The following is a 14685-nucleotide window of genomic DNA, read 5'->3' as shown; positions in this document are numbered from 1 at the left end:
ATTCTATTCTATTCCATTCCATTCTAATTCCTATTCTATTCCATTCCATATATTTCTATTCTATTTTCTATTCTATTCTACTCTATTCTATTCCATTCCATATATTTCTATTCTATTTTCTATTCTATTCCATTCCATTCTAATTCCTATTACTATTCTATTCCATTCCATATATTTCTATTCTATTTTCTATTCTATTTTCTATTCTATTTTCTATTCTATTTTCTATTCTATTCTATTCTATTCTATTCTATTCTATTCCATTCTATTCCATTCCATTCTAATTCCTATTCTATTCCATTCCATATATTTCTATTCTATTTTCTATTCTATTCTACTCTATTCTATTCCATTCCATATATTTCTATTCTATTTTCTATTCTATTCCATTCCATTCTAATTCCTATTACTATTCTATTCCATTCCATATATTTCTATTCTATTTTCTATTCTATTTTCTATTCTATTTTCTATTCTATTCTATTCCAGTCTATTCCATTCCATTCTAATTCCTATTCCTATTCTATTCCATTCCATATATTTCTATTCTTTTTTCTATTCTATTCCATTCCATTCTAATTCCTATTCCTATTCTATTCCATTCCATATATTTCTATTCTATTTTCTATTCTATTTTCTATTCTATTTTCTATTCTATTCTATTCTATTCTATTCTTGCTGCAGCTTTCCCCTCTTTAACTTTACATGTTGGAAGCTGGTTTTCCTGGGCAGGTTGTGCAAGGCTTTGGACGATAAACTTTGCACATCTTGGGGATTTGCCCAATCTTCTCTTCTGCACACACTCAACACAGACACACACCATGCACCTTCCTTAATTATGCATCTTGCACAAATGTGGCTGGGGTGGCCTAAGCAGACAGCCGGGAGAGTTAAAGTCGACAGTTGGCTAATTCTCTGCTACTACATCTTGCCCACAATCCCAACCACCAATAGTGACTTCCCTATGGTCCGCACCCCACCCCCCCGCCAGCCCCCGCCCAGGCACCCCTCGGGTCTCGAACACGAGGGGTTGTCACACTGCCAACTCGAGGCCCCGCCCCGGCCGTGACGTCAATAAAGCGCCTCTTTGTTTACGCATGCGCCCCCCGCGCCTCCATGGGAGTCGTAGTCCTCCGTCGCCGGACGCCGCGGCGCCAAGCCGAGCGCGGCCCTTCCCCCGAGGACTACATTTCCCATGAGCGCCCCCTCGCCTCCCTTGGCGCGTCCCCTTCGCAGCGGCGCCGCCTTCCCTGCCGCCATCTTGGTTTCCCGGGTGACTGGAGGAGCTGGCCGGCAGCGCTGGGCTGGCCGAGGAGCGCGATGCTGGCCTGCCTGATGACCAGGCCCGGGCCGCCCGCTCTCACCAGGCTCCTGCGGGCCGCGGCCGGGCGCCCGCTCGCCAAACGCGGCACGTCGGCGCGGGAGTCGGCCTGCCGAGAAGACGCGGCCCGCTGGGCCGAGCGCGAGGAGCCGCGCTTCCCGCGGCCGCCGCTAGGGGTCGCTCTGGACCCGCTCGGCCGGCGGAGGAGCGCGGCGCCGAGCTGCGGAAGAGGCGGCCGGCGGCGGCCTGTAGGGGGCGCCCTCTGGCCGGCGGAGAGCCCTGGGGGGGCTTATGGGAGCCCGGCGTGGCCCCCACGGGGGGCGTCTGGCTGCCCAGGCTGCCCCGCCCGGAGGAGGCGGGAGAAGAGGAGGCGGCCAAGGGGGACCCCCCGCAGGAGGAAGCCCCCGGCCGGCCTCGCTTGTGGCCCAACCCGGCGCCCGCAGGCCGCCAGCGCCGGAAGGAGAGTCGGGGTCGCCGGGCCAGGACGCCCGCCCTCCCAGCCTCGGCCCTGGCAGCCGCCGGGCTGGCCCTGTGCTACAGCCGGGGACACCTGGGCAAAGGTGACTGGAGGGGGCTCCTTGGGAGGGGGAGGGAGGGGACCCCCCAAGACTCTCTGAGGAACAAGGGGGGTCCCCTCTGCAAAAACATGGCAGGTGACTCAGCCCCCCAAGAGTGCCCCCTACGGGGAGGGGGGCAGGTGCCCCTGGCATGGGGGTGCCCGTTGGATGGATTGACACAGCCAGAGGGGACCCAGCCCTGACCCCTCAAGAGGGTCTGGGGAGCCTCCCTTCCCAAGTGGGGGGGCTGAGGGGGCACTCCCAGGTCGAGGGCAGAATAGGTGGGACCTGGGAAGTCTTCTAGTCGAGGGGTCCCAACCTTGGCCCCTTTAAGCCTGGTGGAATCCTGGGAGTTGAAGTCCACCAGGCTTAAAGGGGCCAAGGTTGGAGACCTCTAGACTAGAAGACCTCCCAGGTCCCACCTATTCTGCCCTCAACCTGGGAGTGCCCCCCTCAGCCCACCCCCTTGGGAAGGGGAGGCTCCCCCAGACCCTCTTGAGGGGTCAGGGCTGGGTCCCCTCTGGCTGTGCCAGGGGCAGCTGCCACCCCGCCCCCCTTCCGCAAAAGCATTGGTAGGGGACACTCCATGTTCGACCCACCCTGTGAATTGGGAGGGATCCGGTGGTGCTTCTGCAGAAGGTGGCAGCTGCCCCCTAGCGTGGGTTGGAGGGGGGGGGTTAGGCCGGATTCTAAAAGCCATGCCCTCCCATCTGAATGGTGCCCCTTTAGTCCCCATTGGGGTGAAGGAGGTGTGAGGGGAGGGGTGTCTGAGGACCAGGGCTGGGCCTCTTCTGGCTATGCCAGGGGCAGCGCCCCCTCCCTCTGCAAAATCACGGCAGGGGGGACTCGGTTTGACCCTCTGAGGACCAGGGTTGGGTTCATTCTGGCCATACCAGGGGCAACTGCCCCCTCCCTTGCAGAGTTACCCAGCTTGCCCCCTCCCCGAGCCAGAGCCCCCCTTCAGTGCTTCTTCAGAAGGTGGCCAGGCTCCCCTGGCATAGACATGGGGGTACCTGGATCATAAAGAGTCCTGCCCTCAGCTTGAAAGTTGGCTATGGGCTGCCTCACTCCCCCCCTGCCTTATGGGAATGAAGCAATTGTGGGGAGGGGGCATCTCCAGGCCTTCTAAGGATAGGGTCTAGGTCTCGGCAGCCCTTATACCCATGCCAGGGGGTGTTGCTACCTGTCCGTAGGAACCTCACAGGGTGACTCTGCCTTTGATTGTCCCTCCCCCCCACAGCCCCAAGAGCCGGAATGCCCCTGGGGTGCTTTTGCAGAAGGTGGCAGCTGCTCCTGGCCCTGGGCGTGGGGGCTGCATGGACCATGGATGCCAAAACTGACCAGAGTTTACCACAGCCCCCATTGGGATGAAGGATGCGTGGGGAAAGCTCTGGGACGCTGGGCACCGAAGACCGGGTCTGGGTCCGGGCAGCCTTTGCACCCATGCCAGGGACAGCTGCCACCTTCTGCAGAAGCCTGGCAGGGTGACTCCGGCTTTGATCCACCCTGTGAGCCGAAGTGACCTGTGGGGCTTCTGCAAAAGGTGGCACCTGGCATGGGGGTGCCTGGGTCTTGGAAGCCCTCAACCTGGGAGGTCACTAGGTGCCCCACTCAGCCCCTATTGGGGTGAAGGGTGCGTGGGAGGGGGCTAGGCTGCTGGGCGGAAGGGGGTTCGCCCTTAACGACCGGAGAGCTGCTGGGTCCATGCCGGCTTCTGTCTTGTGCGAAAGCATGGCAGGGCGATTAAGGCTCTCCCCCCCACCCCAGCCCAAATGAGTCCGTAGTGCAGGGGGGTCTCCAACCTTGGCCACTTTAAGATGGGTGGACTTCAACTCCCAGAATTCCTCCTCTTCCGGTCATGTTAGCTCAGGAATTCTGGGAGTTGAAGTCCACCCGTCTTAAAGTGGCCAAGGTTGGAGTCTCTTGGAATAGACAGACAGACGGACAGATGGGGATAGAATGAATAGAAAATATAGATAGATCAATGGATAGCTGAGATAGACCAGGGGCCTTCAAACTTGGCAGCTTCAAGACTGGTGGACTTCAACTCCCAGAATTCTTCCTCCTCCGGTCATGTTAGCTCAGGAATTCTGGGAGTTGGACTCCACCAGTCTTAAACGTGCCATGTTTGAAGACCTTTGGCTTAGTGCTTCTGCAAAAGGTGGCAGCTGGTAGCAGGGTTGCTTCAGGGCTGAGGGAGATGCCAGCCAAGCTGCCCCCCCCCTCCCGCCCAGGTTGCCTGGGTCCAGGGTGACCTTGAGGTCCATGGCGCAGGATATGGCCCACTTGACAGAGGCAGAGAGGGGATCTCAGGGCCCCAGGATAGGCAGTCCTCGACTTGCGACCACAACAGGGACCCATTTTGTCAAGCAAGGTGATTGTTAAATGACCCTCCCCCCCCAAAAAGAAGTTCTATGCCCTTTTTTATTGCACAGTTGTTAAGTGAATCAGGCCATTGTTAAGCGAAACAAGTGAGTTTGGCTTCCACCGTTGATTTTACCTGTCAGAAGCCAGTTGGGAAGGTCACAAATGGGGGTCACGACAGTGCAAGGACAAGGAGTGACAACGACCGTTCATTCAGCCACCGCCCGAAGCGCCTGAGCGTTGACCACGTGAACGTGGGGAATGCTGCGGTGGTCGTAAGTGTGAGAGCCAAGATCATAAACCACTTTGGGCAGTGTTGTTGCAACTTCAGGCAGTGGCTAAACTAACAGTCGTAGGTCGAGGACTCCTCCCTGCTGCAGATGGGCCTCTTCTCCTTTCCCTAGGGGGGCTTTCAGCGCTGGTCCCCTCCTCTTCCTCACGGCTCCTTCTCTCTTCCGCCTTTTTCCAGACGAGGCCCTCCTGGAAGCCGTGCGACTCAACAGTGTTCCCGAAGTGGAAAGGTGAGGCCTGGCGGGGGAAGGGTTTTCTGAGCAGGGGGCCTGGGGGGATGGGAGGGGGCAGGCGCTGCCTGGGGGTCCCTGCTAGCTCTGCACGCACCTGTTGTGCCTGTGCTGGTGCTGTGAACGTGGAATTACGGGGCTCGTGCTTCCTCTGAAAGAGGCCGCTTGGCTCGCTTGCTTGAGATAGCAACAGCACCTAGACTGGTGTTATAAATGTCAGCCTCTTGCCCCCCAACAATCAGGGTCCTGATTTTACCGACTTTGGAAGGAGGGAAGGCCGAGTCAACTTTGAGCTGGTTAGGATCGAACTCCAGGCTGTGGGCAGTTAGCCTGCAATGCGGCACTCTAACCACCATGCCACCACAGCTAGATATAGCTAGATATAGATAGCTAGATGATAGATAGATAGATATATAGATGATAGATCGATCAATAGATCGATAGATGATAGATATTGGTTGGTAGGTAGGTAGGTAGGTAGATAGATAGATAGATAGATAGATAGATAGATAGATAGATAGATAGATAGATAGATAGATAGATAGATATAGGCAGCAATAGCAAAGATTCAATAGCAAAAGCACTTAGACTTATATACCGCTTTATAGTGCTTTACGGCCCCTCTCTAAGCGGTTTGCAGAGTCAGCCTCTTGCCCTCAACAATCTGGGTCCTCATTTTACCCACCTCGGAAGGAGGGAAGGCTGAGTCAACCTGGAGCTGGTCAGAATCGAACTCCTGGCAGTGGGCAGAGTTCCCTCCGGATCAGGGCCCCTCTGGTGCTTGGGGGGAAAAAAGTTTAGTATTTCTGTTCAGTATTTCTAGCATCCTGAAAAAATAGACATGTTTTGACCTTGGCATTTTTATTTATTTGTTTCCTGCTTTTATTATTTTTACAAAACTTAACTCAAGGTGGCAGACGTATATTTGTAAGCCCCTTGGAGTTATCGAGTGAGTTGAACAGCCATGAAAATTCTCTTAAATCAATAAATAAGGTATCTAATACTCCTTCCTCCTTGCTCCTCCTCCTCTCCACAAACCCTTTCTAGCACTGATGATATTCCCTCATTGGGTCATGAAATGTTTGCAAGAAAACCACCAAGCTCAGGGAGCATCCGGAATCATCTCCTCCTCCTCCTCCTCCTCCTCCTCCTCCTCCTCCTCCTCCTCCTCCTCCTCCTCCTCCTCCTCCTCCTCCTCCTCCTCCTCCTCCTCCTCCTCCTCCTCCTCCTCTTTTCCCCACAACAACAACTCTTGACGTTGGTTGGGCTGGGAGGGAGAGACTGGCCCCAAATCACCCAGCCAGCTTTCACACCTCAGGCAGGACTCGAACTCCCTGGGTCCTGGGTTCCAGGCCGGCACCCTTAATCACCAGACCAGACTGCCTCTCATCTAAGAGACCCTAGATTTCATTTCAACAGTCTTTGTGGAAGCCTCGGTTTTGGAGCCTTCGCTCTCCGTAGAAACGGCGTCCGGCCTGGTTTTGGGGGAGGCCTGGAGGTGCTGGCTGGGGTTGGGCGAGGGGCCCTTGGACCTCTCCCCGCTGGGGCAGTGGGTGGGGCGAGGCCTGGCCCCGCTTCCTTGCAAGAGGCTCTTTGCAGCAGAGACGGGTCCTTCGACCCGACCCGGCTACGGAACCCTAACCGAGGGGCGGGGAGAAGAAATGGGATCTGCCCACCTCCCAAGAGGAGCCAGCTTCGTTTTGGCTCCAGAGTTCAAGTTTGCCGCTCCCTCTCTCCTCCTCCTCCCTCACCTGCCAGGCGGGTGAAGCGCTTGGCTGGCAGCCCTGAGCACAAAGTCAAACATGCCCTTTGGGCTTCGGCTTTCAAGCAGCAGCGGCTCCCGGAGTCACTCAGCCAGAACTCTGAATAGAGGCTCCATATGTCTTGGGCGGGGGGCCTGGGGTGGGGGGTGGGGATGCCCGGGGAGGTCTCGGGGTCATCTGCCTTTGCAGGGCCGGGTGGGTGGGTGGGGGGCGGCTGAAGAGCCCAAACACATCCGGGGACACCCCGCCCCATCCAAAAGGCCTTTGGATCAGGTGGCGGTTGGTGCAGGTGGGGAAGGGAGCTGCCCCCCTGACTCCTGTGAGGGGAGGGTCTGTAAGGGGAGCTCTCGCCCCACGCTCTTCCTTCCGTCTACTCCTGGGGCAGGCAGGCGCCTCTGCTGACCACGAGGGAAGAGAACATTCGTAGCTCAGGGTCCTTGCTGCTCTCTGAGCTCAGTGGTTTCGCTGGTAGTTTTCTCGCAGACGTTTCGCAACCCAACTCAGCAACATCTTCAGTGCTAGAAGGGAGGTGGGTCTGTGGAGTGGACGAGGAGGAGGAGGACTGTGGGGTCCTTGGGGCTCTCGGAGCCTAGGGGTTGGCTTCCACATGTTTCATGAACCCTACTCAAAGGGAGGGGGTTTTGTGGAGTCGGGGTGAGGAGGAGGAGGAGGAGGAGGAGGAGGGGAGGGAGGACTGTGGGGTCCTGGGGGCTCTCTGAGCTTGGTGGTTTCGTGACCCAGCTAGGGAACATCATCAGTGCTAGGAGGGAGCCGGGTTTCCAAAGTGGAGAGAAAGCAAATGGGAGGGAGAAGAGAGACTATTTGAAGCTCAAGGTTGAACTGTGGGGTCCTTGGTGCTCTCTGAGCTTGGTGGTTTTGTTGGTGGTTTCCTTGCAGACGTTTCATGACCCAGCTTGGCAACATCATCAGTGTTATACGCAGGGGGCTTGCCCTGTCAGTGTTGGTGGGCGTGTTCTTGGGAGTCCTTTCATTAGGATGTTTACTGTTTATGTGAGTTGGTAGTTTACAGCTTGGTTGTTGGTCTGGTCCAAATCCACGGTACATTTCTACAAACACCAACAGGGCAAGCTGCATAAACAGGGATCAAACTCCCCTCCCTTCTAGCATGTATGATGATGTTCCCTAGTTGGGTCGTGAGACGTCTGCAAGAAAACGAGCTCAGAGAGCAGCACCAAGGACCCCCCCCCACACACATCTCTTTTCTTCCTGATGGGGGGAGGGGGGATGAAATTGTCCCATCCTGGTGGGATGGAGATGGGCGGCTGAACCGGCCTCCGCCTCAGCCCCTACAGCCAGGTTCCACTACCCGGTGCCTCTGCCCTTTGGTTGCATCAAAGTGGTGACTAGATGGCAGCAGAGACCGTCAAGAGTCACTCAATATTCTCCTGCAGGCCCCCTTCGCTCTAGGAGCGGAGGAACCCTGGGAATTGAAGTCCACCCGTCTTAAAGTTGCCAAGGTTGGGGACCCCCCTGCCGTAGGACGGCTCTCCGTAACCCGGTGGGTGTTCTGGAGAGGTTCGGGGGACGCAGCTCACAGACTTTGCCATGACTAGGGGTAGTTATTTGAGTTAGCCATTCAGGGAGCTGCATTCATTCTGTGAGGCTGCAGGTTGGCCTGGAGTTTACGCCTCTTCGGGGGTGCGGTTCCCCCCCAATTCCTTGGGCATCCTTCCGTTGGAAATTTGCAGGCGGAACACCCGCCGAGGTTGACCGGAGAACAATATTTAATTAGCAATAAAAAATGTCCTTGCTGGTAAATAACATCTGTCTAGGAGCTGAGCGGCGGCCGTCCCTTTATTGATCGGTCGTGATTAAATCGGACAGGGAATATATTAACGGCCATCATGAATCCTCCGGACATAAAATGTGGTCGTTTCACAGAGATGCTAAGCCGCTCTTGCATCAACAGGCTGGTTTTATTTTTATTTTTTATTTTTAAAAAGACACACACACACACCCACCCACACACACACACCTATAATTGAACTATCAGCAGCACGCATTACACTGGTCGCTGGAGCTGTGGGTTGTTGTTTTTTTTCCAGTTCATCTTCGAACTGCCAAGCAACCTAGCTCAACCCGTTGCCCTCCAGAAAAAGTGGACTTCACCTCCCATAATCCTAAATTAGACTGGTGGGAACTCCAGCCCCAAAATCCCCAGAGAGCAGCAGGTTGAGAATTTATGGCAGGGGTCTCCAACCTTGGCAACTTTAAGCCGGAAAGACTTCAACACTCAGAATTCCCCAGCCAGCTTCGCTGGCTGGGGAATTCTGGGAGTTGAAGTCTTTCCGGCTTAAAGTTGCCAAGGTTGGAGACCCCTGATTTTTATGGCATCGTTGCTGAGTGAGCATCACAGGTTGATGTGTTCTGTCTTAGCAACTGGGGATAGATTCTGTTCAGAAAGACCTGACCCCAGCCTGGCCTCTTAAGAGCCTCGGTGGTGCATTCGTTGCTGCTGTAATTGAAGCATCCTTTTCCTCTTTTCCTGCCAAGCAGGTTGAGGAACCTTAAAATAAAAGATCATCTTTGTAGCTCAGGGTTGAACTGGGGGGTGGGGGGGTCCTTGCTGCCCTTGGAACTTGGCTATTTTCTGGCAGGCATTTCATGGCCCAGCTAGGGAACATCCTCAGTGCTGAGAGAGAGCGGGGTTTGTGGAGAGGAGGAGGAGGAAGACGAGGAGGAGAAGAATGGCTGTGGGGTCCTTGGTGCTCTCTGAGCTTGGTAGTTTTCTTGCAACGTCTCATGACCCAGCTAGGGAACATCCTCAGTGCTGGAAGGAAGGAAGGAGGACTATGACGACTGTGGGGTCCTGGATGCTCTCTGAGTTTGGTTGGTTTTCTTGCAAATGTTTCACGATCCAACTAGGGAACATCCTCAGTGCTAGTAGGAGTGGGGTTTGTGGAGAGGAGGAGGAAGGAATGAGAAAGAGGAAGAAAGGAGAGGAAGAGGAGGAGGAGGAGGAGAGGAGAACTGGGTTGGTTTCTTTGCAGATGTTTCATGGCCAAGCTGGGGAACATCATCCATGCTAGGAGGGAGTGGGGTTTGTGGAGAGGAGGAAGAGGAGCTGTTTCCTTGCAGATGTTTCTTGACCCAACTAGGAACACCATCAGTGTTAGAGAGGAGTGTTGGGAGAGGGAGAAAGAAGAAGTTGGTCCTTGTGGAGGAGGAGGAGGAGGGGTCCTTGGTGCTCTCTGAGCTTGGTGGTTTCCTTCCAGATGTTTCATTGCCCAATTAGGGAACACCATCACGGCTAGAAGGGAGGGGAGTTTATGTACAGTAGTACCTGCCATTTTGTTGGGATACGTTTTTCCCCCCCTCTATCGTTCCTTCACCAGGATACTTGTTTTCTGCTGAACTATTTGTCTGGTGTCCATCCATGCTTCTCTGGTTATAGACTGCGGAGCCAACCCTCTTTTGGAGGACCTAAATGTGGCGATCAGGGATCCCTGGGACGCTTGGTGTGGGGGGAGGACGGCACTGTATCTGCAGTCCTTCCCCGCTCTCCCAATTTATCTACGTTCCTCTGTATTTCTTCATTATGAGGCTGCTGCACTTGCACAGCTAAATTTTGCAAGCCGGGGAGGAAAAACCCAGAATCTGCTCCTCCGGCAGGCTTTACGGGAGGCAGAGAAAGGCGCTTATGAATAATTGGGAACCGAAGAGGCTTTCGAAATATTTCAAGAGCCCCCCACCCCCCACCCCCCTCTCTCATTGAAATATGAAGCATGCTGTTTATGAGAGCAATGAAATTGCCTGTTTTCATACTTTGCGTACTCCAAATGTGATTTATCCCTGCGATATTATTCAGATTCATTTTGTTTACATCTTTTTAACAGTCGCAAATAAAACAAATGTTGTTTCTAAACCAAAGCAAAAAAAGTAAAGCTTTTTTTTTTAAAAAATAATCAGAATATGCACTGAAACTTTCAGACTTATAGCATACGATTAAACCCAAGTGATTCTCTTTGACTTAACAACCGTTATTAAAGTAGTCCAGCGATAGGAATCAGTGTTGCAGGAGCACGCGAGTGAAAATAGATGCAGAAAATGATTCTTTTACTCGTGTTAGAAGTGTATAGAAATCAAACACAGATAGTCCCTGACTTACGACCATCACTGAGCCCAGAATTTCTGTTGCTGAGCAAGACCATTGTTAAGTGAGCCTTGCCCCGTACTATGACCTTCCTTGTCACCGTTGTTAAGTGAATCGCTGCCGTTATTAAGTTAGTAAAATAGCTGTGTAGTGAATCTGGCTTCCCTGTTGAATCTGCTTGTCAGAAGGTCGCAAAAGGGGATCGCCTGACCTTGGGATGCAGCCACGGTCATAAGTATGAACCGGTTGCCAAGCATCTCCGTTTGGATCCCATGGCCATGAGAGATGCTGCAAGGGTCATAGCTGTGAAACAGTAGTCATGCATCACCTTTTTTTTAGTGCCCTTGCACCCTGGAACGGTCACTAAACGAACTGTTACGAGTCGAGGACTACCTGTACTGTTGTAACATTGAGAACTCCCTGAATCCGTGATGGCGAACCTATGCCACGCATGCCACAGGTGGCGTGCAGGGCCATTTATTTTGGGCACGCGAGCCCCAGCCAAACTTACCTGCACTGCTCATGCACGCTCCTCCTCCCAGCTGATTTCCGGCCCATTTGAGGCCGTTTCGCCCTCCCGGAGGCTCGAGGGAAAAAGCCTCTGCCGCCTGTGGAAATACCAGAAGTGCCAAAACGGGCCTGTTTTTCGGCCTGCAAAGGCTGCAGAGGCCTCCCTCGAGCCTCCGGGAGGGTGAAAATGGCCTCAAATGGGCCAGAAATCAGCTGGAAGGTGCGCGCATGTGGCATCACTGCCCTAAATGAACAGTTTTGAGTCAAGGACTGGCTGTCAGGAGAAGGCCGGCTCTCTCTTTGTGGAAAATGGAAGGTTTGGTTGGTTGCATAGCGCAGGACTCAGAGCCGATGGCTGACTTTCCAAGAAAACGAGGCTCTTTTGAGTCTTTCCTATGCTTGGCGTCCGAGGGAAAACAGCGGCCAGGCTGCCAGCGCAGACTGGAAGCAGCTCTCTTGGGGGGAGGGTCCTTCTGAGCCCCTGCTTGAGCCTGTTTCACCTGCTGAGCAAGACTGGAATGGCAAAGCTGCAACTGGTCCCTACTATGGACTCAGCCCCCCCCCAAGAAAGTAACCCTCTGGGCGATGTAATACGATAAGGAGCAATTAGCTGGTGGGGGATCTGGAGGGAACACCCCCTCCCCCAAATGCAGCTGTTGGTGTGGATTCCATGGAACTGCATCCTCAATCTCTTGTTGCTGCTGTAAACACAACCATCTGCCTCGTTGACATCCTGTGCTGTCTTGTAGACCAGGGGCCTCCAACCTTGGCCACTTTTAAGACCTGTGGACTTCCAACTCCCAGAATTCCCCAGCCAGCAAAGGTGACCCTTGAATTGGATGGATGGATGGATGGATGGATGGGACAGATGATACAAGAGAGAGGTGGGTGGATGGTAGATAGGAGAGAAGGAGAGATCATAGATAGATGGTAGGTAGGTAGCTGGATGGATGGATGGATGAGATAGACGATAGAAGAGAGATGGATGGATGATAGATGGATAGATCAGATCAGGGGTCTCCAAACTTGACAGCTTTAAGACTTGTGAACTTCAACTCCCAGAATTCCTCCTCCAGCCATGTTAGCTCAGGAATTCTGGGAGATGAAGTCCACAGATCTTGAAGCAGCCAAGGTTGGAGGCCCTTGTTGTAGACAATGGATGCGACTTCAAGAGGTCTCCAACCTTGGCCACTTTTAAGACCGGTGGACTTCAGCTCCCAGAATCCCCCAGCCAGGACTTGCATCCAAGCATGTACTGGGGGTGGTGTGTGTATGTATTTGCGACCTGATTCAAAGTTCTTACAATGTAGACATAGAATAACAGAGTTGGAAGGGACCTCGGAGGTCATCTAGTCCAACCCCCTGCTAGCAGGAGAGAGTCTATTCCAAATATTGGCCTCTACCCAGGATTGAACTCACAGAGGCGAGAGCTCCACCTCTAGGCCGCCAGAGTAGTTTCTTTCCCAACCCATGGTTGCAGGACCGAATTTCAGGAACTGCGCACCTGGGCTGTCTTGGGACCCACATCAAGGTGTTTACTTCCGGGTTTGGGTGAGCCCAAGCCAGCCCTGACAATGTAAACAGATGAACAGAGTTGGAAGGGACCATGTAGGTCATCTAGTCCAACCCCTCCCGGCAGGAGACCCTAGACCAATTTTTCCCTGCTCTGGATAAACAGGAGGCACTGCGGCATATCCTGCTGTTCCAGAGCCCCCAGATAGAATGGGATGCTTGTCATGTGGGGTCCTTGAGCTGGGGGTTTTTTCTTGCAGATGTCATCATGACCCAACTGGGTAACCGCATCAGTGCTAGAAGGGAGAGGGGTTTGACCTCTGTTTATATACAAGCGGCTTGCCCTGTCAGTGTTGGTGGGTACCCATGTATATAACCAAGGAGCTCTTACAGCACTGATGATGTTACCTAGTTGGGTAATGAAATGTCTGTAAGAAAAGAACTAAGCTCAGGGAAGGAACCCACCACAACCGCCCTCCTCCTCCTCCTCCTCCTCCTCTCTTCAAACCCCACTCCCTTCCAGCAATGATGATATGACCTATTTGGGTCATGAGACGCCTGCAAGGAAACCACCAAGCAGAGAGAGCACCAAGGACCCCACAGTTCTCCTCCTCCTCCTCTTCCCCTTCACAATCTCCCCCGTCCTCCTTTCCTTGGGTAATGAAAGATCTGCAAAAAAACAACAACAGCCAAACTCAGGGAGCACCAATAACAACACGGTTTCCATCCTGGGCTACAAATATTCCCTCCTGTGATGCTTGTAGCAACTCCGCGGTTCCCAGGCCATTTTCTTAGGGGCTAAACATGCCATATTTGTGTCTCCTCAGGTTGTTGCAAGAAGGCGTTAGCGTGAATACCCGGCATAAGCTTGGCTGGACTGCTCTGATGGTAGCGGCGATAAACAGAAACTCAAGGTAAATCATTAAAAATATGGGAACTAAATGAACAATCTCCAGAATTCACACCAATGTGAGCAGAAGTGAAAGAAAGTTCACAGACCCAAAAAAAAACCCCACCACATTCTGCTGAAAATTGTCTTTTTATCGGGCCTGAGGAGTTAAAAGAACACCCTGGGTTGGGACTGAAATTGCGTTCGAAGGAAACTCTCTGGCGAGAATTCCAGACTAGCCAAGCCAAACAGTTTCAGGTTTTCAAAGTCCTTGCTTTAAAACCATTTTTTTTAGTGACCTTCAAAGTTACAAGAGCACTGAAAAAAGAGGCATATGACCAGGCCTCACACTTACGACTGTTGCAGCATCCTCATCATCATGGGATTAAAATTTGGATGCTTGGCAGCGGCCAGGGAGAAAAATCACACTATTGGCAGGGCAAGCTACTGCATATAAACCAGGAGCACACTCCACACTCCATTATACTGATGATGTTCCCTACTTGGGTCGTGAAACACCTGCAAAGAAACCACAGAGAGCACCAAGGACCCCACAGTCTTTTTCTTCTTCTTCCTCCTCCTCCTCTCTTGCAAACCTTTCTCCCTTCTAGCACTGATGATGTTCCCCAGTTGGGTCATGAAACACCTGCAAAGAAACCACCGAACTTAAAGAACACCAGGGACTCTGTGGCTTCCACCCCGAGCTACAGATATTCTCTTCGTTTCTTTCTCTCTCTCTCTCTTTATTCCTCCCCGGCCTGTGCCCTCACACCCCATAAGTTCCCAAGACAATCACCCCGCCCCCTTTTCAGGGCAGCTCTTCATACAAAGCCCTTGGTCCACAACTAAATTCAATTAACTTTTTATTGAAAGACAAAAAGGCAAAGAGGCAGAAAGAAATCCAATTTTGGGGAACGCGGGACGGCCGGTTGGTAGCAGCTTTGATGCCACAACCTCTCAGGGGCGCTTGACTTAGTCGCAAGTTCATAAGCTCCCCCCTTCCCCCCCCCCAAAAAAAGTGGGGGGCTTAATGTTTTGGGAAAACATTGGTATTAAACAGGCAGACAAAGGCTGAATATCCGCTCTCGGGCGACAACGCTGTGTATCCGTGTGCCGAGTTCGTGTGTGGTGGCA

The 14685-nt window shown here is 52.9% G+C and overlaps 1 protein-coding gene across 1 annotated transcript in view; it reads left to right on the top strand.

Moving 5' to 3' along the window:
- Window positions 1-1241: 1241 nt before the first annotated feature.
- CLPB (ClpB family mitochondrial disaggregase) overlaps window positions 1242-14685 on the top strand; it is an 80970-nt gene continuing 67526 nt past the window's right edge. The window contains 4 exon segments of the mRNA XM_087967480.1: window positions 1242-1483; window positions 1486-1881; window positions 4712-4763; window positions 13490-13576. Coding sequence (XP_087823606.1) covers window positions 1321-1483; window positions 1486-1881; window positions 4712-4763; window positions 13490-13576 — 698 coding nt within the window. The 5' untranslated portion in view covers window positions 1242-1320.

Source organism: Notechis scutatus, chromosome 5 (assembly GCF_049901735.1).
Source record: "Notechis scutatus isolate UNSWTSFEM ecotype Mainland chromosome 5, rNotScu1.2, whole genome shotgun sequence".
NCBI lineage: Eukaryota > Metazoa > Chordata > Lepidosauria > Squamata > Elapidae > Notechis > Notechis scutatus.
The sequence above is the reverse complement of the archived record's forward strand: the minus strand, read 5'-3'. Positions and strand labels throughout refer to the sequence as shown.